The sequence below is a fragment of the Rhea pennata genome, chromosome 16 (assembly GCF_028389875.1).
Source record: "Rhea pennata isolate bPtePen1 chromosome 16, bPtePen1.pri, whole genome shotgun sequence".
NCBI classification, from domain to species: Eukaryota; Metazoa; Chordata; class Aves; order Rheiformes; family Rheidae; genus Rhea; species Rhea pennata.
In genome coordinates this window covers 8924598-8950621 of record NC_084678.1, presented here as the reverse complement: position 1 = coordinate 8950621, position 26024 = coordinate 8924598, and the positions used below count along the sequence as shown (strand labels likewise).

Genomic DNA, 26024 nt, shown 5'->3' with positions numbered 1-26024 from the left:
TTTAGTATTACCATTTATTGGTGACAAACACTACGTTTTACTTACATTCCATGGGGAGAAAAAATTCCAGCGTAAACAATGAACTGAAGCAGTACTTAACTTGCAAGGCTATCGTGCTTTACCTGGACCATATGCAAAAAACTTTATTGCGCACAGTTCAGCACGCAATAACACAACATCAAAAGCAACACAGTTTATATATAAACATAGGTAATTTTTTTCAGCCCTACATGGAGATGTAATTAAACAGTATAAAGCACTCAAGGAAAATCAATCTGCAGTTTTATATGCACTACATTGAGATCATATCCTGTAATGTAGTGAGCTGTGTGCCAGCTATACACACAATCCTTAAAACATAGATCAGAGATCATTTTAATTCATGTTGCATTCAAGTTCCCCTACCCACGCTCAAGAAAACTAGAAGTTAACCAAAAATGATCAAAGTTTAAAATTCCTAGAGTGTTTTAATTCGGTCAACCGTTGGAGAAGTAAGCTAGGTTTGTGGAAATATTGGACTTTTTAAAATGGTGGGCACACAGTTTGTTTCTAGTGAAACTTTTCTATTTCAGTAAAAACAAAATAACCACATACATGGATATGATCTTCCCAAGTTAGTTCACAGATAACATGTCAGTCTCAGAAGACAAAGTTTCTAAACTGTGCTATGGTTCTAGATACAATTAAGAAACTTTTAAATGAAAAATTTATAGTGTCATTTCAATCAAAACAACATAATGAAACTAAAAATTTATCACTGTTTGAAGAAAAAGCAACGGTTATGATTTAGACACTACAGTAGGTTGTAAAGACTGTAGCACTCTAAAACAGTTAGGTTACATTAATAGGAAGCATTTGATTTTCTCTGGTGCTTTCATGTTTGGGTCCAGTCAAAAGCCTTTTTAGGCAGTGCTGTCCAGTGTTTGTCCCAAAGTGTTTGAGTTAGCCGGTTTGAGAAGAGGGTCACTTTCCATTTCTTGTTTCACACATCTGCAAATGAGAAAACACTTGTTACTGAGAAGATAAAACACAATTTACCCCAACAAGAAGCTTCTAAACGTGACACACAGGATTTGATGCACATATTACAATTTGTTTACATATAACTTGCCTTTTTTTTTTTAATTAGCACTTTGCAAGCTTCACCATTTTAGTAACTTATTATGCAACAGTCTTTTTTCTGGTCAAAGGGAATAATTTGCAAACCTCCATGTTTATGCTGAAAGCAAGCTGCAAAACTTGTACATTGTTTACAATTTACATACGGAAGATTTCTCGAAAAAAGGTGCAGCTATAACACAAGCACCCTGAAAAACGTGACACTATTTACAAATACGTATAACTAGTTTAAGCAGAGGCATTAGCTAATCAGAACTGCTGTATGTCATAGCCAGTACATTTTATCCACTTGCCCATGCATTGAGCCTAGTAACTTACAGTTGACACATGAAAATTACAAGCTTGATCGTAAAACCTACCCTCTCGGCCTTCCCAAGAAGATAACAGCCCTTGGTATTTTAAGTTTTCTGGTAAAGAAAAGCCCTCACATTTTGTTTGTTTTTAACACATCATAGGGTCACAGCTTTCCATTAATGCAAGGGAAAGTCAATGTGTCACAATCAACTGCTTTTCACTCACACAGACATTGGTCCATTTCCTGTTCTTGGCATCTCTGTGGTTTGTTGGTCCAACTCAGACAGCAACTTTAAAATGTTCAATGCAGCCTAAAGAAAAGGGACAGAATTCAGTAATCCAACTTATATCTGTATAATTTATTGAAAGCAGAACTAAAATTCACTTGAAACAGAGTAAACATTCTAATTTTGGCAATATATTTATTTAGATGTGTAATTCTGGGGAAAAAATGCAATGGTGTAAAATTTCATCTTGTTATATTAAACTCTAGAATGGTGCAGTGGCTAGGGGGTTCCCATGGCTTTTGTTTTAGCAGCGGGGAAAAATTAACTCTGCGGTACTATTAGTAACATGGTAAAAGACGCTGAATTAGTGATGGCTCAAACTGTAGAGAGATTAGGTAAAGAACATTAAAATGAACGGAATTAAAAAGTCCTTTCTGGAAGAAGGAAACCAATTACACAAGAATCGAAAATTAAATATAGAAAGGGCGTGTGTGACCGTAAAAGAGTGTTTTGTCAATATGGCATGAATAATACTAATGTAAGCCATTTCCTTGAGAAAAGCGAAAAGATATTTCAATTTTATTCTGCTCAGTTCCCAGTTCACCTTTTAAAATATCCCTGATCAGTTACGGCAGAGCGAAAGCTGAACATCCGAACAGAGGAAGATTCTCACCCAGTTGCAGTGTTTAACCTGCAAAATAGCAGTCCTTTTCCCTTCACCTATTACACTAACTTGTCTGCTTAGTCTTACAGGAGCTCTTTACAACAGAATGTAGAGATGGGTATGAAAATGTCAGAATAAAATGACAAAATTGGATCAAAGAAATCTCTATCAAAATATAATTTTGATAATAAGCAAAAAATAGAATAAAAATTAATAAAATCAAGTTTTTATGAGTGCATTTACATATTATAAACTGTTGTTTTAACTAGCTTGCAGTTACTACATAGCTCACCACTGGATACCAAAAGAACTAAATACTTTTCAAATTGTAGTAGACTGTGTACATACTGCCAACAATATGCAAGGTATTTTATAGACTGACCTGAAGACAAAGTCCCTTACAGTTTACAGTCTAGAAGATTCATTCTTTCACAAAGAAATAGTTCAGCTACTGTTAATAAAAGATCTTCTTTTTAAAGGGAGTTTAACAGATTTACAGTGTCTCCTATCTAATGGTGAACTGCATTTCTTTCATTCTGGATTCTGTTCCAGCAGCAAGTCTGGTAACGTGAACAAGAGTATTACAGTTCCTAGTGAGATATCAGCCCATTCCATTAAAGAAAAATAAAACAGTGACAAGTTCTTACATTTTAAAAGCTCATTTTTATATATACTCTTTACTAAGTGCTCACGCAACTAATAGCAAGAAAATGTAATGCATTTTGTGTAGGCCAAAATTGTGAGTCTATATTAAGCATTTTAAAGATTATGTCTACAGCTACACAGTATTAGATTCTAGTATTATCCCTCATTTATTTCAGCAACTTGTGATATATTAGACAAGAAACAGTCAAAAATTGTACAGCATTTAATTCACTGCGATTCAGGTGTAATAGGACATCTTTGTCTATCAACTGCACCCCTTAGCTCACAGAAATCTAAAAAGAAAACATTTCAGCAATATTCATCATACCATATCATGGCAAGATTCTACATCCTTTCCAATTCCATGGCTGATCAGTGGTGGCTGAGAGGAACAGTTTATAAGAGATACAAACTCATTCTTGTTATTTTTTGGAAAGTCTTTGTATTCAACCTGAGGAAAAAAAAGTAATTTAGTTCTTTTCAGTTAATGAAACACAGAAAATATATCACAATTGCTCGATATTTTCTGCCCATATAAGAAGCCAAAATCCTATTTACACTTGTTCTCTCTGTTAACCTGTAGAACAATATACTTTGAAGCCTGATTTCACTTGCAATAGTTTGAGTAATCATGAGAGCTTTGTAAGCCTTCTGAATAAAAGGCACTATATAAAAATGATTGCTGCTGCAAGCTGTATTCTGATAGCTACCTGCATTTAAAATTTTTCCTATTATTGTCCAGGGAGCTCTTCTAATGTATTAATATAGTAATTGAAATGCAATTCTAATTAAAGGGACTATGCACCAAATATACAATTTACAACAAATGTTAATGTAACAAAGATTTTTCAAAGAACTGCATTCAGATCAGCCAAGATTGAGTTCACAATACATCCCTACATCATGAAAATATTCAGACAACGGTACCTTCAATTTCATTCTTCAAATAGCACTGAATTAAGGCTGAGGATATAGTACAGATAGCATATTTGAATATTTAATTAAAACCTGTAAATTTCAGTATGTTTCCTAGGTGAAGTGAGATGAACTTCAGCTTAACAGCCTCAGAATAAATAAGGCAACAGCAGAACACTTAAAAACAAAACTTTAGAACTTTAAAACAAAAACAGGCCTTGGAAGAACTCTTGCAGAGTCGAGCATTTACCTGGATTCCTTGAACATTGGAAAGATAGTCCAGCTGCTCAGAGGGCCTAGTAAGTGGTCCATGGGGTACGTGGCCTGATGAGTTGTTATTTTTTAATATGGTCTCAGCAGTAGGAGAAGTACCACCATACAATAGCTCTCTAGCAATCATTGCTGTTACTGTAGCCTTGGCAGGATTTGGAGCTGCCCTATTGAACTCTTTGGTGTGGTGTCCTTGATTGGCTCCTACAGCTTGTGCAACCTCAGGGACCATGGGAAGAATTCCAGCAGGAAGCTGCTGATGGCTGAGATAAGGCATCCTAAACTCATCATCTTTATTACCTGGAGAGAGAGGTACAGATTAAACAGGTATTAGCTATTTCTATGAGACCTTTTGCAGGCACATAAAAACATACGAAGTGCAGCCACTTTTGAAATAAAAATATTTTATTCCAAATTACTTTTGAAACACTAAAACACTAACAAACTTAGTGAACTTGATTCACCTTTACTGGGTCAGAGATTCAGCACCATCAAGAGAGTTTGCTTACTGAATAAATTATTCAGTGTAACACCTGCTTCTGCCAAAGGAACACATTTACCTACAGGAGCAATTTCTCCAGGTTAGTCAAGCTTACAGACACCTCAGACTGTTGCAACCACATTCTAGATGTATCTTTTGGTTTCAGAAACTTTTATTTCATCATTTAAACTGTAGAAGCAAATAATGACACCATAAAATGGTCAGAGCCACTGTTAAACACTGTAAAGACAGTGACAAGATAATCCACAAAGTTTATACTGTATATTGGGAAAAGATAGAGCAGGTAGGTAAGATTAAATGTAAAACCAGAACAGTAAGAAGTAAGTAGAAGTCACTATTTACACCAAGTATCTAACCAATAGCAACTGAAAGCAATTTACTGACATTGTTGCATAAATTAGATTTAAGAGGGATAGCAATAGCTCCTTACAGGGAACTCACGTAACACAGGAATGTCGTGAAAAATTCAAGAGGTGTGCTTAAGAAAGATGGGGAAGACAGTGCCATTAGAATAAAAGCAGGAGTCAGTATGGCAGAATAGAGAACTGAGTTTCGGCAGGACTGAACTGTTACAAGTCTAAGGACAAAAGCCAAAATCTATAGATGGAAGAAAAATGGATACAAAGCAGTGATGGGAAAGTTCGAGTAAGAAACCAGGAAGTTTATCCAAGATCTTTTAGATATAGGAATGTGTTATTAAATATTAAATCCCATCTACTTATAATTTAAACAACAAACATACTAAAACACCTAAAACATACTATTTAGAACAGAATAATTTTATGATTGATAAACTTTCTATAAGGCTACTTTCAGCAGTTTACACTGCCAGCTGCAGTATGCTTTGTGATCATCTTCCCCCAACACCTTCCTCCTTCTTCCAGCCAGTCATCTGTATATCAGACCCCTACAGCCATCAACTGTCTGAAATAATGCAGGCACAGTTCCACAGTTCCTTGCTCTGTCATTAGAGACTGAGCACAGATGAAGAGGTTGATCTGCAGTGCAAGGCCATTCCGTTCCTTTATGACTCTGCTTTAGGAAGACTAATTTTAATTAGCAGATTTCTTTTCCCATCTTCATCCCAGGAAGACTGTCTTCACTACACTACAGTTATTCCCCTTGACATCTGCATGGGGATGCAGCCAAATTTAACACAGCTAACTCTGCCTCAGCATATTCAGCACCACCGTCCCATTGACACTCTACCCCAGGCTATGAGAAACGTATCCATCTCTGCGGCATTCTTCCACCCTGCGCTCAACCATTCTTCCAACGTGGAAGGCTAGTCCCAGCTGGCAGAAGCCCCCAGCCTTTTTCCCAGGGAATCTGCTCCCAGCCTCATTTGCACCCTGTACCACAGAAACTTCCTCCTGAGCCAAAGGCTGATTTCTCCTCTCCTTACTTCCTCCCCACACAAACTGTCCCTATTTCATTTCTACTGCTGATCAAAGGAGCCTGTTCCCTGAACCAGAGCCAAATCCAGTCCCAAGCATTCACTCTTGTTCTAGAAAGCCCTAGACACTGATTAAAGCCTGCCCAAGGATCCTTCAGATACAAGTGACAAGCCAGGAAGCTGTAGGTAGCAGCAGCTGCACCTCTATCAACTGCTCAGCTGACTCATTAGCACATCTTTCCTCTTGACTCAGCCATGTCCTTCCTCCCCTGACCATGCGGCCAAACAAGCCAAATACTATATGACTTGGAAGGAATAAGCATTTTGGAATGTGAACCAAACTCTCCCAGGGGGTGGATTTAGTCTATAGGATGGCAGATGCATACCTCTGCTCATTACAATGTTCTGAGTGACACTGCTGATGGGACTGAGAAGCATACCTTACGTACACATGCTAATAGGGCTACACTTCTTTCAAAAAGGCCACTTACTAGGTGAAGTCTCTTCAGAGCCTGGCTCAAAGAAGGTTACTTTTCTTCCATCACCTGGTTTCTTCACTGGTGTCTAAAAAAAATAAATAAAATAATAATTTAAAAGAGTGAAACACACCCACACAATATCCCTTAAAAAAAAATCTAAGTTTTAAAGTCTTCAAGATGCAGCTGATCTGATTGGTCAAAGCTTTACTAAAGATTTTATTGTTCAAAAACCTCAACTATTAAATAGCTGTCAAGAATAAGATGAGCTCAGTGATTCTTTTTCACTGAATGACTAAAATTATTTACCTACAAGCTAGTGAAGTGCTACTAAGAACACAGATAATGAGACCTAGATGCCATAATAAACTAGTATAAACCATAATTAAATTAGCATTAGTTATTAGCATTGCTGATGGCAATGTGCATGGATACAGGTGAACAAATACCAAACAAGGGGAAAACTAAAATCAGTCTCACTGTTTCAACACACCAGTGAAAACTGCTACATCAACAGAAAAACAATGCAAGGCTGTTTTCCTGCTAAGGGGCCCAGAGAGACCCATTCCAAACTTTTGAATACAGTTAGTGATAACATTACATAAAACTATTGCTACCACAAAGTCTTATATAATGTACATGTCTAAGTTTGCAAGATCAAATACATCAACTATAACCAGTTAAGAGCTATTCTCTGATGAAGAAATACATTCATTTATTCTTCTGATGAGGTTGTTTTCTGGCTGGTACAGAAAGCATGAATTTGCTATACTGTTATTGCCTTGTAAAGCTGCTGTTGTTTCAACTGAACTTTTGCTGTCATTCAAAGAGTGGAGCTATTTAAAGAATTTTACCTTCTCTTCTGTCTTTAATGCTGGCTTTGGAGGTTGAGGTTGAGGGACTTTGAAACCTAGAAGTTCCAACATATTTTCAGCAGCATTGCGTTTAGCGACTTTTTTGTTCGTGCCCATTCCTTCAGCTGTGTGTACACCAACTTTCACCTGGACAAAATAGAAAGAAAAAGCACAAGTTCTTATAAAAGTGGCATTAGGATTCACTGATTAGTGACCCATATCTCAAATACAGCATGAGTCACCTAATAGCTCTAAGCAAGCTGCTGTTTATCATCATTGGTTTCCAAGCACAAAGATAAACAGAAATGGCATAATCACACCCCTTGGCACGAGCTTAAATGCTCAAAACTGGTATCATGGTGGATGTAAATTTTCTAAACTAAACTCAAAGGTTTAGCAGCTTTCTTAACATACTGGAAGGGAAACAGCTACTATTTCTGCTTAGTTCTTTCCTGTCCTGGCAAGGCAGGAAAGAAGACTGGAGGATGCACTTATTAGAGGCTTGAAGACACTCAGTATCAGAAATACTGCAATGGTTTTGGAATTTTCAATGCAGAGTGCAGAAAGCGCTGCATTGTAAAGCAAAGCAAAATTTGGAGGAAGGAGAAAATGAAGGATTTTTCTTGTTTTTATTAATGAATCTTACTTCATAAAAATACAAGAAGCTCAGTATCTCTTACCAGTATCTTATTATTCCTGTTAATTAAAAGTATTAGGCAGTTAAAAACTTGCAGTGCCCTATATGATATTTCTCACATATAATTCAGATCATCTTTCCTGAACTCTTATCTTGCTTGAATAGAGCCCATTGGATATTTGCTTAATAAATGTCATGGAAGTACAGCTGTAATTCTGTAACATTTGTATATCATTGTGACAATCTGATTATCATAGCCAAAAAAGTCAGACAAAGCCAAGCAACTAGATTTCTCAAATTAACATACAAACCTGCATAACAAATTCCCTGCGCCTTGGAAGACCACGTTCTGTGATGAGCATGTACTCTGGTTCCTTTTCTTTCTTGGCCTGCTGTATCTGGGCAAGTCTGCTAATAGGATTCATTCCTTGACCATATTCTGGACTTGTTTGCAGCTAAGTAGAATAATGTTTAGGAAATAAGCCAACACTCTGTGAATATTTGATTTAATATACAAAATGCAGTGTGCCAATAAACTCATTCATCTCTAGGAATTAGAGACACTAAAACAAAAGCTGCTTAATGAAACACCGTCACAGCCAAAGAAAAATGTTCAAACTATTTGGCTCTTCTGTTATAGTTGACCATAGATAACCTACCACTGGTAAGAGTTTCACAGTTTTTAATCAGATTATATTGAGAGGGTAAGGCTTGCAGTAGAATTTTCAGAAATAGAATAATTCAAAACCCCAAACTGTAAAGTCTAAGGCTTGAAGATCGGAGCTTGATTTTTGTATGCCACCCATTCTTTTATACGGTTTCTTTTTGATCTTGAACTTATTGTAATCATTGTTTTGCTACTGTAACAATGGTATAAGAACCCCATTTAGAATGGGTGCAAAATATTATTTTATTTGTAGTACTAGAATGCTGATTAATGTTTAGCACTTGAAGAGTGTTTATAATTGACTTAGGCATGTCTCTTATCTGATGATATTTTAAGACAGCTGGATTTCAATCTGTTAAAGCGGTCTCTTACCTTCACTATTGATTTTGTTTTCTTTTTGATTCGTGGTTTCATTTTTTCAACTGTAGGAAGAGGTGGCAATTTTTTCAGTTCTTCTAGGACTGCTATTGCAGCATTTTTCTTAGAGATCTTCTTGCTCTTTCCTTCACCTTCACCCATGAACTCTCCAACTGACACCTTGGTTACAAAGCTCTTCATATGGGGAGGACCACTTTCCTTGGTCACCTGTTTCAGAGGGAAAAACTGAGTGAAAGCGTGATAAACACTTATTAAAAATGGTAGGGCACATTGTTTATAGCAAACTTCTCTTAAGAACTAAGGGTAAAGGGAATATACATTTCATACAATCCAAAAAGTGGCTATCTAAATCATGCTCACTCTAACAATATAATCCAACACAAATAAAAATATACTTTAAAAAGGTTCACGTACAGCAAACAGTAAATAATATTTACATATTAGTCATTAATCCATCTTATTTAGCTTACTGATTTACTCTTTCAATAGAAAAATACAACTGCTCTATTTCATAAATATGTACCTCCACCCGATTAACATCACCTCATTAAATGCTTCATATTACATTAATAGATCAATATAGGGAAACCAATTCTTCAGGATCTACCATTTTAATCCTGAAGACATTTAAGGGACAGCTGCCTATTACAGATTTATTCTTTAACTGCATTCATAATACATCATACTTCAAAATATTAACCGCGTCAAAAAGTTGGAAGGAATTAATAACTTCCACCCACAGCTGGCTTTTTTGTAACAGTGCATTTTTCACTGGTGATGCTCATGCTAATCTGCAATAATTGAAATCTTCATATAGAATTTCATAGAACAGTTTCAGAAGCACTTAGCAAAACACAATTGCATTTTCTTACTATAACAACTCAGATAGTTGAATGAAACATCACTATGCCAGCTCAGGAAGGCAACACAACAAATTAATATTTTAGCACAACAAAGATGTTCCTGCGGAACTTACTGATTTAAGCTAACTAAAATGATCAAGGAGGGGCAAAGAGGCAGCAAGCAGCCAGGCCAAAGGGAAAGGAAAGTAAGATGCACATGAGGTCACCTCATGGCAAGAAAAGAAACCTATTTGAGATTCTGCAACTTGCAAGTAGTCCACATCAGTGCTTCAGTAAATACTTCCATAAATAATCTTTCAGAATGAGTTGTACTCATTTGTCTTGACTCTGTACTCCAATATTCTAATCATTACTATGGAGCTGTGTTTTGTTTCTTGACAACAATACTGTTTTTTTCAAAAGGTTTGGACAAAAGATTGCACAGAGAATTGCAGCATAGCTGCTCACTAATGTGATTTTTTGTGTGTGAATTTGAACAGTGAATTTTTTTCTTCTTTTCCTTCACCATATAAATTCTGAGACAATCAGGGTGACTGTCAAAGATAGAAGTATATTCACAACTAACAAGGCATATTAAAAGTCAGTTGTTTGGGTTATCTGAGACAGGCTACTTAAATTATTGTGTACCCTTAATATTCTAGTAAAAACAAATCTAGAGCTTGTAAAATAAACATACCTCAAAATTCACAGGCAAGTTCCTTTTAAGTGCAATCTCAAAAACTTGGCTTATTTCAGATTTATTGAGATTTTCATCATCTGGTTCTTTTCCGTTAACCTAAAAGAAGCATACTCTATTTAAAATAAAGATCCTATTAAATTGAACTCTACTCATCCAACCAGTTTATTGAACTCTCAAATTTCTAAGTAGTCTAACCTTTATTGCTGTTTTATGTGAATGTGTAAAAATGCATCACACACATTACAGAATTGAAATTTGAGTACCTCATTTAAGGTGTTAAGTGTAAAACCTAGCAAACCTTCATATTTGCATGTGCTCAGTACAATGCAGAATAAAGGGAATAAGGGCCAATAGGCTTAAAATCTATTTATAGAAAGATAAACTGAAGTTTTAAATGAACTGATTTTCCAAATGGAAGTACCTTTATGAAATACCATTTACATATGCTGATTGGACATTTGTACCAAAAGCACTAAGACAGCGTCAGATAAGAGAAAGGGCAGGAAAAATAAAGAATCTGAGAGTGGGACCAATATGAATAAATGATAGCTAATTAGACCTTGGCATAGCCCTAGCAAGAGTTCCATCTACAGATTTTTCTCCTCTGAACAATCCTAAGGAGACTGTACTATGAACAACTTGCCTTAAATCACACGATGTACACCTCTGATGCCTTACATCTGCTGAGGCAGTGCCAGCAGGAGCTTACCTACAGGCACTTTTACATATCACCAGGTAAAACTGACTGGCAATTCCAAAAATGTCTTTACTGATGTTGGTAACAACATGAGCTAAGAAGGCATGGCAACAGCAACAGAGACATTTTAAGACTAAGTGTCCAAGTGATATTGGAAAGATTATGATAAAGATTAACAACAGTAATTTCACTGATTGTATCTGGCTGCAGTAGTGTTTACGCAATCAGGTTACAAAAATGATTATGTATTTTATTGGAAAAGCAGAAATATGCTAAAGAGGATTCATTGATTAAAACTCATTTTGATGGTAGCAAGCATCCGTAATCTCCATTACTAGCAGATTAGATAAAACATGAAGGAATAGTTTGTTTCTCATGATAGTTTGTTTTTCATCATTTATAGTCACCTCTTCCAAAACAAAATTAATCTGTGGTTTTCACTCCTTCAAACTGTCCCATCACATTTTTTCACTGTTCTTATGGACTGGCCTTGCATTTCAGGTCTGAGTTGCAAATGCTTCAGAAGACTGCACACAGCCCAGTATTCTTTTTAGAACAAAAATATTTATCTGATCTAATCTCGCTACAGTATCCAGGCTCCAAACTCTGAGCACGAGCATGTACATAGCACGCACGATCATCAGGTCTGCAAAAACGGAGGCCACGTGATGGCACCACTCCCAAAAGCGTAATGCACTGTGCATTACAAAGCCCAGGAGAAACGTAGAGGCAAAAGTCTACACTAGGGGAACCATATACCAACACTCAGCAGGTGGCGTTTGGCAAAATTAAGATTGAAAATAGGAGTTGAAAGTCTTGATCATCAAATTCTAGCACCTATTTCAAATGCAAATGTTTTTTTCAAAATGAAAAGCATCATACACCCAGCAAAGTTATTTGAACTCTTAAGGGCTTATTTTATTAGGGCCTAAGTGTTACAGAATGTTTAGCACCAGCATCTCTAGGAATAACTTGCCACTGCCTTTACTCTCAAAACATTAGCACAATTACTTTAATTACAAGTATTTTTTTCTCTCCTTATAATTTAAGATGTATTCTAGTTTTTCCAAAAGAATTTACAAATTCCTATATTTTGCCTTGATAAAATGACCAAGTCTTCTCTTTATCAGATTAGATTTTTTCCATTTAAAATTCTTTCAAAAGAAGGCTAGTGAAGAAATACTGAGAAATTATCTGCTATATTATGGTGTTTATTCTCGGCATATTCCAAGTCTGTTCACATGCTTTAAGCAGGCGTTTATTTTTGAATGTATTTTTCTAAGTTAATAGCAAAATACCAATTAATAGATTATAGCTATTTTGAAAATTATATTACCTGTACTTGAGCTCTGGATCAGTTTATTTTATAAGTCAATCACACATATGCACACACACTCTCCCTCTTTCTCTTTCCCTCCCATACCTAAAGATAGATGATTTTTAAAAGCAGAAGGCTTCACAGTAGTTTGCATGTGTGCATAGACTAAACTCTCCAAGGGACCTATGCCTGTAAATCAAAAGGAGGCCACAAATATGAGCATTTACTACTCTTAGTTTTCATCAAATTGTTCACTTTTTAATGAGTGAAGAGTCACAGAAGGAACCAAAAGTAGTATCTTAAAAAGATCCCAAACAAAATTTAGAAGTAATACAGTCCTTTAAGAGAGATACCTGCTTTGCAAGGAACTGTTTCAACATGTAGTTCCCCAAAGACTGCTTATAAACAAAACCTGAATACCCACTGGTGAGAACTACATTGATTTCAATACGGCTATCACTCTTTTTTCATGCATGTACAGAACATCTGATATTTAGCAGGTAAGTTGGGGGAAAAAAAATAGAGAAGCAATGCTGGTTTTAGTGTCTTCAGACAAAAGTTAGAATTCCTACCTAAATCCTGAGCTAGAAGGGTAAACCTATGCTTTGTTATCTCTGTCTTTGAATGCGCAAAGTAACCTTGTATTGTCTCTGTCTGTACATCTTAGCTTCTGTTTAGAATTGGACTAATTTAGGTTGGAAAGGTCCTTTGGAGGTCTCCTAATCCAACTGTCTACTCAAAGTAGAGTCAACTTTAAAATTCTGTCGGATTGCTCAGAGCTTTGCCCAGTTGAGAGCATGTATTATCAAAATCTTTCTCTTGTCATTTGCTTCTGGATTTGCACTCTGAGTACAAATCCCACTCAGTTTGGGAAACTGTCTTCCTTACCATTTAAGCCTAATCATTTTATTCAACAATTCCTTCTAATGCATAGCTCTGTCTAAACATACAAGAGCTCAGGTGTACTCATATACAAAATACACACACACACACACACAGACTTATAGGTTACAGGAAGACAGCTACATTAAAAAGGAATATTACTGGCAACGTCAAACTACAGGTACAAAGTATCAACATTAAGTCTGCTTGTACAACCAATTTGCCTCCATTGTATACATGCATTATAATATTATTTCTTATGATCTTACATTATAGTATCCTTCAAGGATCTTGCCTCACTGAACGCAAGAATGAACAGTGTTCACTTAGTGGAAAAATATTCCCTATTTTATCATCTCTGTGTCCACTGCAAAAATAAATGCGTGTTATGAAGACAATAATTCCTTTATTTATGATCATAACAATATAGTATTTGAAAGCTACAAATATTAATGACCTTAGTACTCAAATACCAAATCTGAAATGCCAAAGATCTGACTTTTTGGAGTACTTATATAACACAATACTTTGTGTTCAAGGGACTGCTCTCCTTAAACATAGCTGCACTTGCTATTCATTTTGTAGACAAGTCAGGCATCAATAAAACATCAAACCCATGTTTCACAGGAAAGTTTAGTTTAAGAGATTTGTCTAGCATCTCTATGGCAGAGGTCACAATAGAATTCAACTCCCAAGATAGGTTTCAATTGTTTTATTCTTAAAATAGTTCTCCCTTCTTGCAATTTCTTGCCTCATTCACTATAGTATTTCTTTGGTCATATCTCTCTGCCCATCCCCACCCCCCACAAAAAAAGGCAGAAGCTCTCTAGATTTACTTCCTTTGCCTTTCAATTCATTCCCTTTAGACTGAATGAGATGCTGTGAAAAAGCATGGTCATGTAAAGACAATTACAGTGTTTGTGCTGAAGACCTCATTTCCCAACTTTAAAAACACAGCTCTACAAATACTCAAAAAGTCACTTGCACATAAACCTTTCTCAAAAAGTGAACAGAAAAAAAAATCAGTTACATGTCATCATAGGATTTTCTGCAGAGTTGGATTCCTTAGGTTCAGCGTACAGACTTTTGCTGCCTGAGGTAGAAAAATGACTGATGACAGTAGGTTATCTTCTATGTAGATGTGTGCGAGAGAGGATATAATGTATTAGCGGCACAGAACGACAGTACTCAGGAACTCAGGGTTCCGCTACACTGAAGAGGACCATCCCTCTCAGACTTGACCTCCTTTGCTTGATTACCTCCAGCTTGTCCCTGTCCAGCTTCTACCCTACCACTAGTTCTAGGTTTCAGTGCAAAACTAATCTCCACTCTTTCAGCTTCTGTTTCTAGCATCACTCTTTTCTCCATTAGCACTTTTATTCTCTTGACTCTTATTGGTCTCCATCATTTCACTATCTACATCTCCTCTTTATCCAGAAAAGCTTTCTGTCACCTGAACTATCATCATCACAACCTCCCAGGCAACCTCTCTCAACCAGACCCAATATCTTTGCCTAATTACCTGAGCAAAATTCTCTCTCACAAACACACTTTTCTTTGCTCAGTCTCCCTTGACTTCATGACACATATCCTAGGACCTCTTGCTCTGGCAATCCTGATAGGCCCCCAGACAGTTTTTCTGTCTCAGATCCCTTCTTTCTTGTCTTGTTATTCTTCATCTTCCTGTTTCAGCAGATAGCCAGACTCCGTATCCAGCAAGTTCCCAGGCTCTCCACATTGCAAGTTATTACTAATCTCCACTCCCTGTTCCTAACCTCACTGGCAATGTCCTAGTCTCTCTCTCACTTCTAAGTTTATATTCCACGGCCTCCTTTTCAACATAGCCTAGATGCAAGCATGGAGTACATAAATAAATCTCTTCCTCTTAGTTCTAACACCAAGCCTTTATAATTCAGATGTGTATAGTGAGCCCATATAGGAAAGATTAGATGCACTCTTCAAGTCTTTGGCTGGAGCAGTCAGCCAACACATACAGAGAGGGTGCATGTAGTCAACTCAGCCCCAGGACCTGTAAGTAGCTCACATCCAAGCAGTGACTCTTCTAGCCTATGAAACTTTAAAAGGCATGGGGAGAGTGAGAAAAAAAAACAAAAACAAAAAAACAAGGTCTTAAAGTAGGACATTCTGGGCAACATTAAATATACAATGGGCTACAAGTTTGCTTCCTACATTCATTTAGAAATATGAGTTTACTACTTTCATGAACTTCCTGATCTTCTAGAGTTTCCATGGTTCTTTGGAACCTAAGCAAAATTCCTACATCATCTCCAACTCATGTGATCTCCATGTTGCTTGTAGTAGAACCTATGTACCCTGATCTGACTCTTCTTCAGAAGTTTATACATCACCTGTACCTGAAAAAAATATTAGTTGCTATATATGCTTCCAGCACTCATATCCATCAGTTTTCTATAGCATTGTTGTGGAAAAATATGACAGTAAAAGAATTAATATAACCTAATTTAAGAAAATTCTATTTCCATTTTTATTAATTAAAATGTTTCTATTGGACACAAATAGGTCAACACTACTGTACAAAATTAAATTTCACTATAGTCTTCCTTCCAATTAGAAAAAAATTTAATATTTTAGTTTCTCTTAGCAATTTATGCTTACAACACTAAAATCAATTCCCACCTCTGGTTTCTCAGGCAAGGGCTCATTCTGCAGAACTTTCAGTGCTTTAGCAGCTGCATCATGTTTAGCAGCTTGTCTTGTTCTTCCTTTCCCATGAAACTGCTGCCCTCCAATTGAAAGCTCAACTTGATAAAGTAAGGGCCCAACAGGAAATGGGTAAAAGTACCTACAAGAAAGAGATTTAAGTAAGCAAATCATGTGGTCTACAAGGTAATTGATTAGAAATGCAAGTTATATGTGGATGAGTCTCTTGGATATCAGTAACCAATACTCAGCTCTGAAGCACTAATATTAAAAAGCTAAATTTTGATTTGAAGTCTAAAAGATTTTAGTGAGAGACTTTGAAACTGAATATCAATATTTCTTGTTTTACAGGTTTCTAACCAACCAGAAGAACAGAGAAAGACAGCATAAGTATGTTTTTATAAACCTAGCAGAGCAGTAAGTTTCAAATTCTCAAGTCCTATGCTCAAATAAAATTCTTTAAACTGAAGATGCGATTTATTTAAAGTCAGTTCTAGGAAGATTGTCAAACCTTTCCTCATTTTTTCTTTCATACAGAAAGGAAAAAGAAGAAATAATTTTAAGTGTTCATCTAGTGAATCTGGCTATTTGTCAGTGCTCTCAAAAGCACTTCAATCATGGGTTCAGTTCTCTTCTTCCTCCCTCCCCCTCAAATGAAAAAATCTTTAAATAGATAGATATTCCTGTAGATTATATGTAGATATTCAAGAGGTATGCTCATTAAAGCCTTTCCCATCCTAAGCTGGCTATATTTCAAGCTGAATAACTCTATAAGGCGTGCTACACTTCTAGCTAGTATTGAGACGATGGCCTCAAAAGAGCACTCAGATCAACAGAGTGGAAGTACAAAGATAAAAGATTACAAAATCAAAATATTATACAATACGTACCGTGGAGGATAAGCACCACCTCTCATAGTATAGTTGTAAGTGGATCTCATCCCCGTATAAGGATCAATAGGTTTGTACATAGGTTTCTTTCCCAGCTTCATGCAAAGTGCATTTAGCTCCACTGTGGGGGTTACACTGTCTAAACAAATAGGAAAATAGAGTTGTTTAAGTTTCATAAGAGATTGAAACAATGTAAACTCCATTACTGCCTCAAAGCAGGGATAACTGGGCTGAAATTTTGCCATATGCATTATTCTTGTGTAAATGAATATGAATACCAATGAATGAAAATATGTCTATACAATGCATATTAAATTAGGTGCCTAGTATGAATGTAAAAATGACAAATCTCATTACAAAAATTAAGTTTGATGGTTTTTGAAAAAATGTGAAGCTACTGATGTTTTACAAATGACTAACAAAGTGGTCTGCAGAACAGACAAGTTTCTCTTCCTAGAGAAAAAAATTAAATTAGATGGGCATGCTACATATCCTTTACTTCTAATGTTTATTGATAATGACCAAATGGTTTTCTTTGTATTCAATGACTTAGAAAGGGTCTTTATAACTCTTCATTTTCAAATAACAACTTGTCTTTCAAATAACAAGGTATGCTGCCATTGACAGCTATAAATGTTTCTTCCCAAGCAGATTCCCCCATGTAGATGAAGAATTGACTAACTGATTATTCTCATCTGAGAAAGAGCAGTCACATAAATTGTCACTCTTCTAACACAGGCTGAAAAATCAACGTCTATTAGACAGCACTATTTTGTTATACAGCAATTGCCAAAAGACGACGAATTTACAGAACGGATATTCACAGCCGAAAGAAGCTGTTGCTAATTTTTTATAATTTCTCTGTTCATTGTATGAAGTGTTTTTCAAAGAAAGAATTAAAACACATGTACCAACTGTATTTTCCTAAGTTTTAACCTTTGATGAGCATTATAACACTATCCTAATGATTTTTAAATTCGACTGACTAAACGAAAATGCTAAACAATCATACATGTGCAGGTGAGATGTGAAGCTAATTTACATTTAATTTTACATTTTCAAGATAGCTTATAAGTAATCTCAGTAATGTCAGAGACATAACTAGCTACAGCTTATCTGCTTTTATACAAATGAACAACTGCCTCTCTTTACAGAAATACAAATGATGCATATTTCAAAGCTCTGATCCAGTCTCTCAAGACACATTCAATAGTTTATTTTTCACTAAACTACAATGTTTACAAAGAAATCTTTGCCATTAAGTTTCTGAATTCATATCAGAATTACTAAGAACATTTATTTGTCCATATGAGAAATTATTCCTTGCTTTAACTAAATTCCTCATTGATTTTTTTAGTTTGGATTTTTTATTTAGGATTCATATTTCAAGGTTAAGATAAGCATCTATTCCAGGATTCTACCAAGTATTACAAAACAAAACACTAAGCTAAACAGTGGGTTTATTCATCCTTATTCAACTTTAAAATACATATAAAAATGAGAGGGTCATATTCCAGGCTGTTTTCGTAATGATTTTGTCCTGGTACATACCTGGATTCTTTCCTTCGCTACGAGATGGACGAGCTGTAGGTTTAGGGAATTTTGTCCCTTCTAAAGCTTTGGCAGCTGCTGCATGTTGCGCTTTTTTAATACTAGTTCCTTCAGCTTCCCAGTGCTGGTCCCCAAGAGTCAACTGCACTGTAAACACCTAACAAATAGAAAATACAGATTTTACTAAGATCTGAAACAGAATTCACAGCATTTATTAGATTATCTTACATAGAAAAATGCCTTTTTTTAGTAGCGCAAAACTTAAAGAAAGCTTGGATTATCACATCCTTAACTACCATGTTTGTCTTTAGAGTCTAAAAACTTTGGACATCTAGCAGTTTCTCCCACTACTGAACTAAGCATTTCATAAAAATTTGTGGCTAGTAACTGTCCTCCTCCATTCTGCATGAGATCACACAGTCTAAAAAACAAAAGAGGCAATGAATATAGATACATGGATAGCTGGAATACCAAAATTATCCTGAACAGCTGCCTTTAAATTCAGACTCATTTTCATTTTGCATAACTCAATCGTTGCTTTAACGCGTTCTTTTTTTCTTTCTTTTTTTTTTTTTTTTTTTTTTTAAGTAGTTAGTTTTTTTTTCAGTAGTTTGCATATAGAGAATAAGGTCATGTTATGCTATAAATGCTCCAACATGACCACAGGTGTGCACAAGTCTATTTGATTATAGAGCAAAAGCTCTGTGGCACTTCATTTTAAGTATGCGAGATAAAGATATATATTGACCTAAAAATTCACAAATTAATCATACAACAGCAAGCCAAGGTCTCCTTGGTAATTAAATGAAGTTTAATTTTAATCAGAATGAAAACACATGCGAACAGATGCTCTGAACGTTATTCTGAAACTTTTGCTTTCAAATGCAAACCTTGCCTGCTTTTGCACATTGAAGCTGGCATTACACATACCTTGGACAAAAGATTTCAGTTCTTAATATTATTCAAATCCAAGGCAATTCATCTACTATAAAATGTTAAGTCTGTTTCATGAAACAGCTTAAGGAGAAGATGCAAGATTAAATAGAAACATACTAGTCTGATTTTTCTTCTATGTCTTAACCTCAATATTCACATAACACAGATCTCCAATGAAGGGTAAGAAGTTTAATAATGCTAAAATTCTCTTCTTCAGTGTTCTCTGAAGCAACATAAATTGCTTGTATATTTGCTATATGCCTGTAAAATTATCTTCCCAAATACAAACAGACTAACACTAAAGGAATTGTATAATACTGAAATTTTGATACATTGTAAGACACACGCATTGACTTGGGATGTACATATACTGGTCTACTCTAAGCATTTACATACTCCCTCTACAAGGAGCTAAAGATTCTCTTGTTAAAGTAACTGTTTTGGAACAGACAAATGTTCAGAAAAAAAGAGCCACAGCAAAGCAATATTCAGTTATGATATGCATAAGGAAGGAGGACACCCCACCCCCTTAAAAGCGAGCAATTAAACTTCTCTAGACAAAATAATGAATTTAGATTTGCACCTCACCAATTATATGTACACACAAAAGCACCGAAGTAGCATTTTTCTAAAGAAGAATAAGTGCCACAAACCTTCCCCTATCTCACAGGATAATTTGGACTACAAATTGGTGGGATTTACCTCAAAATATTAAAATGCACCAGAGGAAAAACACAAAATTTTTTTGCAGAACAAGAGGCAAGATACAGAACAAAAGATTAGCATAACATTATAAAGTGATTTCACAATGAAATCTCACATTTAACAAAAAATTAAGACTGGAAGGGGCAAATCTTGCATGATTAAATGGAAGTTGCAAATGAATACACTCACCTCACAAAGGTGCTAACAACTCTCCCAAACGCCTAAATTTTAGGTAACATATAGGTTCAACCTTGATGTACTTTGGGACATCAGCTTTTTAGAATGCCTGTAGTAATAGCTTTGCACTTCATTATATCCAGTACTTTGATCAGCTTCCTATTCCTCTCTATTATTCTGTATTATCTTGCACCAGAAACATATACTTTGCCTTTCCACTTGCAGAGGTGACCATGAGCAACAGAAACAACAAGAAATTTATATCAGCATTTACCTTAGAATGAGCTGGACCTTGCTCACTTAAAAGCTTATATTCAGGCTGAATCTTGTTGAAACGGGCTAACTCATTCACAAGACACATTGGGGTTTTCTCTTTGGGGTTTGCCATGTTAGAAGGAGCTGAAAGATCATACAAAAAAAATAAATAAATAAAAACAGATAAATGGGCAGGTAGTGATGAATGCTCCTACAGTCTTTAACATAAAGAAGCACACATTGTCCTAGCATCCAGTTGCCTGCAATACACCCTTTCGCAGAAGAAAGCCGCCAGGTTGGATGTCTCTGGCCATTAGACAAACTGGCAACAGTCTACTGATGCAATGTGCATGCCTACAACAGTATCATTAAAATTTATGTGTTAATGAAAATCGTAACTATGAAGTTATGAAGTTATCAGCTTAGATCTTATATGGCATACTTCAAGGAGCAAATCACAAACATACTCATCACAGTTATTCATTTTGAGTAATTCCCCAAAAGTCAGTTTGTTTCTTTTTCTTTCTCTTGTTTTAAATCTACTATCTATTTTTTATTTATTACCTTTAATTAGCTCTGTTGTCTTTCTTTAGCTCTACAGTATACTTATCAATAAACTGATTATAATTGAACTAGACCAGGACAAAATTGCTTTTGCATTGCTTCAAACTCCAGCCACTGCATTTTTCTATTAATGATTTATTTCCCTTTTTCCACGGAAGCCTAGAAGACACTATTTTTAAGCATCCAATTATTATTCCATTTATTTTCCAATATTCTTATTAATAGTTTTTTTTAAATGAATAAAGCATATGCAATCTTGCATGCATTAAGGACACTAAGGAATACTAGTTTTAAACAAATACTGTAAAACAGAATACAGCTTTACAGATACAAGCAGATCTTGAGTGATACCCATGCATCAATCTGTTAGCAGACATAGAAAAAATAGATATTGTTTGAAATACTTTATTTAAAACAAGTTACTTATGGAAAAAATTGATAACAATGTTTTACAAGCTTAATTTTTATACAACAATTTAAAGTACTCTTTACTATAAAAAATATTTTAACTAATTCTTAGAACTTTGTAGAAAAGTATCCTTATATCTGTCTCAGTCTCATTCAATAGAAATAAAGAATGACATGCCACTGTAGTTGTGTAAATACTACTTTAAAAATATTTTAGGTACTAATATCAGGACGATACCATGCCAATCTATAGACACAAAGAATACAGGCATTCATTAATAGGAAAATCAATATTACCTGCAGCTGCATTGGTGGATGTAACAGATGCAGAGGGTAAAGCAGAGTTTTGGATAGGTCTACCTGCATTTTCAGAGGGTAAAGAACTAGTAGTAGAAGGAATACTCAAAGGCTGTGAAAGAGACGGGTTCTTATTTAATATTTGGTTCCCTGCAAGGGCAGCAGAAGGATTCTGAATTTGAACTTGAGACATGTTCACTTCCAACCAGAGCAAATTACTGTAGGTAAACAGCTTTGAACGCAGGCAAACTCAATGCGATGAAGCCAAATAGTTGACCTAAAATGTTGTAAAGATGAAAAACATAACAATTAGACTAAATATTCATATAGTATAGAAGCTTTATTTTTGCTTGCTCAATTAAGATCATCTAGCCATCTGCTTTCTATATCATTAAATCCACTTACATAGCAAATCCAGTTACCTAAATTGATAGCCACTGCTGATATATTGAACACTTTCATGATGAGATTATTTCATGCATTTTTGATACTTGAAATTGAAGTTTGTAACTCAGAGGCAAACAAAAAATGCAGTCTTTACAGAACAGCTATTCAGAGCACACACCCTCTACCATATATATTTTTTCATTGTTCATAATCAACAAGAAGTCTAAACATTTGTGAGAGGAATACAACTGGTGTCTAGCAGAAAATGCCAAAGTAGCTATTATAGGGAGGAAGGAAGGTATAAGGGCTTATGTAAGAGCTTACAAACTTTATAAGCTACATGTATTTCGAAGGTTACTTCCAACTGAGCCAGGAAGTGTTTCATTCACAGTTCAAGCGTCAGATTGGAGTTACTTGGCTTTGCAACCCCATAAACAATTGTTGAAAGCCCTTGTAAGCAGCTATATTAATTAAAAAGCAAAACCAAAAATCCTCCAAGCAATGAGCTTACACCAATCATTGTGAAATACTGTGACAAGTCTTTTCTCCACTGACAAATTAGTGATAGATTTCTCTTACATGTGGCTGCAACATTATCTCCATACTCAGACAGTTCAACCTAAATATATACTAAGAGATTGCCAGTTTGAAGACTATCATTGCTGCCAGAACCCAGCTGCCACTATCCACTTACGACCCACATATCAATCTATTTATTTAAAATAAGTTTTACAGTCAACTTAAATATATTTTTCCTGGAAACACACATACTACTCAACTGTAGGGCAGCAAACAAAAGCTTATTCTTTCGTAATTTACAGATGAAGTGTAAAAGTAAAATTACTGCTCCAGATATCTCTTGGGAGCTATTAGTAGCAACACAACTACCGAAGTGCTCACTGAGCTTCAAATTCTGAGCCTGTGAATGGGCTTCCAAAGCGAGAGGAGCAGCAATGAGTCAAGGTGAAGTTTTCAGCTAGTTACTGACAGAACATCTGAGAGGAGAACTTACGCTAATACATTCATGCATACAAAGGTTTTATTTGATCAGAGTAGACGAAAGACACTCTGGGAAACAACATAATAATCTGTAATATTCAACTCCTTGCCCACCCTCTGTAAATACAAACAAACCTACCGCTCAGAATATTTTTACTTTGGAGAACTATCATTAATGTGTCAGGCTTATTAAATTGCTAGTTGGATAACTTTGTTATTGTTCAGAAAACCTCTTCCATTTACATAGATTATACTCAAAATAAATCCTATATTTGACTATTAAATTTGCAGAAGTTACACATTAGGTACACTATAATTGTGAGAAGTATTAGGAATATAATGAAGCTCCAAGAAGTTGAAAGGTAAAGATGAAATTATTTAGAGTGAGGCTCTAGGGTAATAATTTTATAATCATTAAGTTTCATTTCCAGGAGTATCACTAGAAATGCTGAAAATTTTCAAATATAATACAACAATAATTGCCTAGATAAGACTATAAACTCTTGTGGTGCAATAAGAAATGCTAACTCTCTTCTCTTAAAGTGCAATGCCCTTCAAAGCAACTTAACTTACAGTTTCTAATACACACATTTTAAGAAGAAAACACAAAAATGTATGGCTTTGAAGTCAATAAAATCAGGATCTTTCAGAGGAAGCTGGAAAGGAAGTCTGAAATTCTTCTGAAAAAGAACTCCACTTGTAAATGCTTAATTTTTAAAGGCAAAGCACCATCGTTCATTTATTTGCTGTTATCTAATTCTAGGGAACACAGGATTTCAGCTGCAAAACACATATGTTAAAGTGATTTTCCAGTCAACTGTTACGCAACGCAGCAAAAAACAGTTTACTACCAGTAGCAAATTCCACTAAAAAAAGCATCTCATCAAATCAATTTCTGGCTAGAATTCCCCAGAGGTCTCCTGGTTTCAGGCAGACTCTTATCACTGGGTATTTGAAGTCCATGGACGTTTCCCTCTTATTTTCTACTTGGGACTGTATGCAAAAGATCTTTCAACTTCACTGTCACCATTACAAGTTGCGGATGATTTGTAATGAAGTGCAGTATCTAATCTAGTTATTAAGTTACCAAAGCAATCCTTTTGTGTACAAAGGCAAAATTCCAGATCCTCATCATTTTTTCTTCTTATTAAGTGAAACTATTGTGCTCACAAAAATGTGAACAGTGTGATTTTATAAACATGTTTCTAAAGTTGCATTCTACCTAGAAATACTCCAGAGTTTTGAAGTGGGTTATTAGGTCTTTAGAAAAGACCTAATTTTTTAATTAATTTTTTTTTAAAAAAACTAGCTAGTTAAATTTGGCTGTAAAAATAAGATCCACTCCGTGAGATTCCCATTTATTATTCAAAATGTTCTGCTCATCTGCATATGGTTAAAAGCCTGACATACACAATAAAAGTTGAATAATCCATGACCATTATAGTCACTAAAAATGAAATCTAACTATTAAGCTACTACTATGAGACAATATTCTAGATGAACTGTGGTGCAAAATTAATTGATTACATCTAGTTCTCCAAGCAAAAATTACAGTACAAAAATAATACTTCCGCAAATTACAACAAGGGAGATTCTGGATCTCAGCAAGAGGCCAGAGTTGCTTACAATAAACCTAAAACACATAATACCAAGCAGCCTAGATAAGTAACACAAATTCACTATATATCCCACCACATAAGAAACGTATTTTGCTAAATGTTCATGGACCACTATGAAACGAATGCATCTTTAAAATCGCTGCGTATCTGACTTCTTAAGAAAGCTGAGGTGAAGAAACCCACACTTTTGCCAAAGCAACAAAATAATTAGAGTAAGACTTCCAAAGAAATTGGAAAGATTACTAGTTTAAGCTACTTTGTAGCTTAAATATTTTTCAATATTTTTGACATGTATGAAGGCCTATTTTAAAAACTTTTAAAATAAAAACTCACTCCGCAGTTTCATAAAGAAAGAGTATAACGCTGTGGATGGTGGTTAAAAATTACACAAAAAACCCACAAGACTGCTCATTTCTCAGACAGTTCAATATAGAATACTATAATTCTCTGTCCTACTAGAAGTCTCAGCCTCCTGGATGCAAAGAAAACAAATATTACTGCGGAATCCAAACTGGTCTGTAATCAGTACATTACCAGAACAACAGTAAGACATTTTATAGCCAGAATGTCAGTACATACTTTACAGGAAAATACAACATTATCATTTCACTTATGTTGAGCTCTAGAGATGCTGTGATTCAACTTAAAAATGTTAGTAACAAATTATCTTAAAGTTTACTTGTATGCCTTTCTCTTATTCTCATCTTCTATTCACATGATACTAGTCAAACCTTTACACCGATCTCCCTCAAGTGCCCTAGTATTTTTTTTTTTCCAAGAAGGGAAGTCCCTGACAAGGATATTATTAGTTCACTTTCTATATTTATTGCAGAGCACTAGCAGGCAGCACCTCACACCAGTAAAGCTCAGCCTCAGCCTGTTCCACCCAGATTTCCCCATCAAGAGACCGCCACTGTCAAGTCTGAAAAAGCTTTTCTTCAAGCACTTCTGGATAGAATAATACTCAGGACAGACAATTCAGTCATTATCCACAAAACCTATGGAGGCTGGAGCTCACATCCTTGTACCTGAAAAATAAGGTTTTGGAAACTGATCCAATCATGAATGGAC

General features: G+C 35.4%; 1 protein-coding gene across 4 annotated transcripts in view; it reads right to left on the bottom strand.

Annotated features, from left to right (window-relative positions):
- STAU1 (staufen double-stranded RNA binding protein 1) overlaps nucleotides 1-26024 on the bottom strand; it is a 33476-nt gene continuing 7452 nt past the window's right edge. Inside the window, exons 3-16 of one of the 4 annotated variants that reach the window (XM_062589148.1) lie at nucleotides 21949-22225; nucleotides 20699-20823; nucleotides 18607-18763; nucleotides 17056-17194; nucleotides 16142-16307; nucleotides 10584-10682; nucleotides 9039-9269; nucleotides 8311-8454; nucleotides 7363-7509; nucleotides 6524-6596; nucleotides 4115-4434; nucleotides 3278-3400; nucleotides 1639-1724; nucleotides 1-990 (exon numbers count right to left, since the gene is read on the bottom strand). In XM_062589148.1, coding sequence (XP_062445132.1) covers nucleotides 903-990; nucleotides 1639-1724; nucleotides 3278-3400; nucleotides 4115-4434; nucleotides 6524-6596; nucleotides 7363-7509; nucleotides 8311-8454; nucleotides 9039-9269; nucleotides 10584-10682; nucleotides 16142-16307; nucleotides 17056-17194; nucleotides 18607-18763; nucleotides 20699-20823; nucleotides 21949-22141 — 2091 coding nt within the window. In that variant the 5' untranslated portion in view covers nucleotides 22142-22225 and the 3' untranslated portion in view covers nucleotides 1-902. The remainder of the gene's footprint in view (nucleotides 991-1638; nucleotides 1725-3277; nucleotides 3401-4114; nucleotides 4435-6523; nucleotides 6597-7362; nucleotides 7510-8310; nucleotides 8455-9038; nucleotides 9270-10583; nucleotides 10683-16141; nucleotides 16308-17055; nucleotides 17195-18606; nucleotides 18764-20698; nucleotides 20824-21948; nucleotides 22226-26024) is intronic. The other 3 variants (XM_062589149.1, XM_062589151.1, XM_062589150.1) reach the window with 3 other exon arrangements.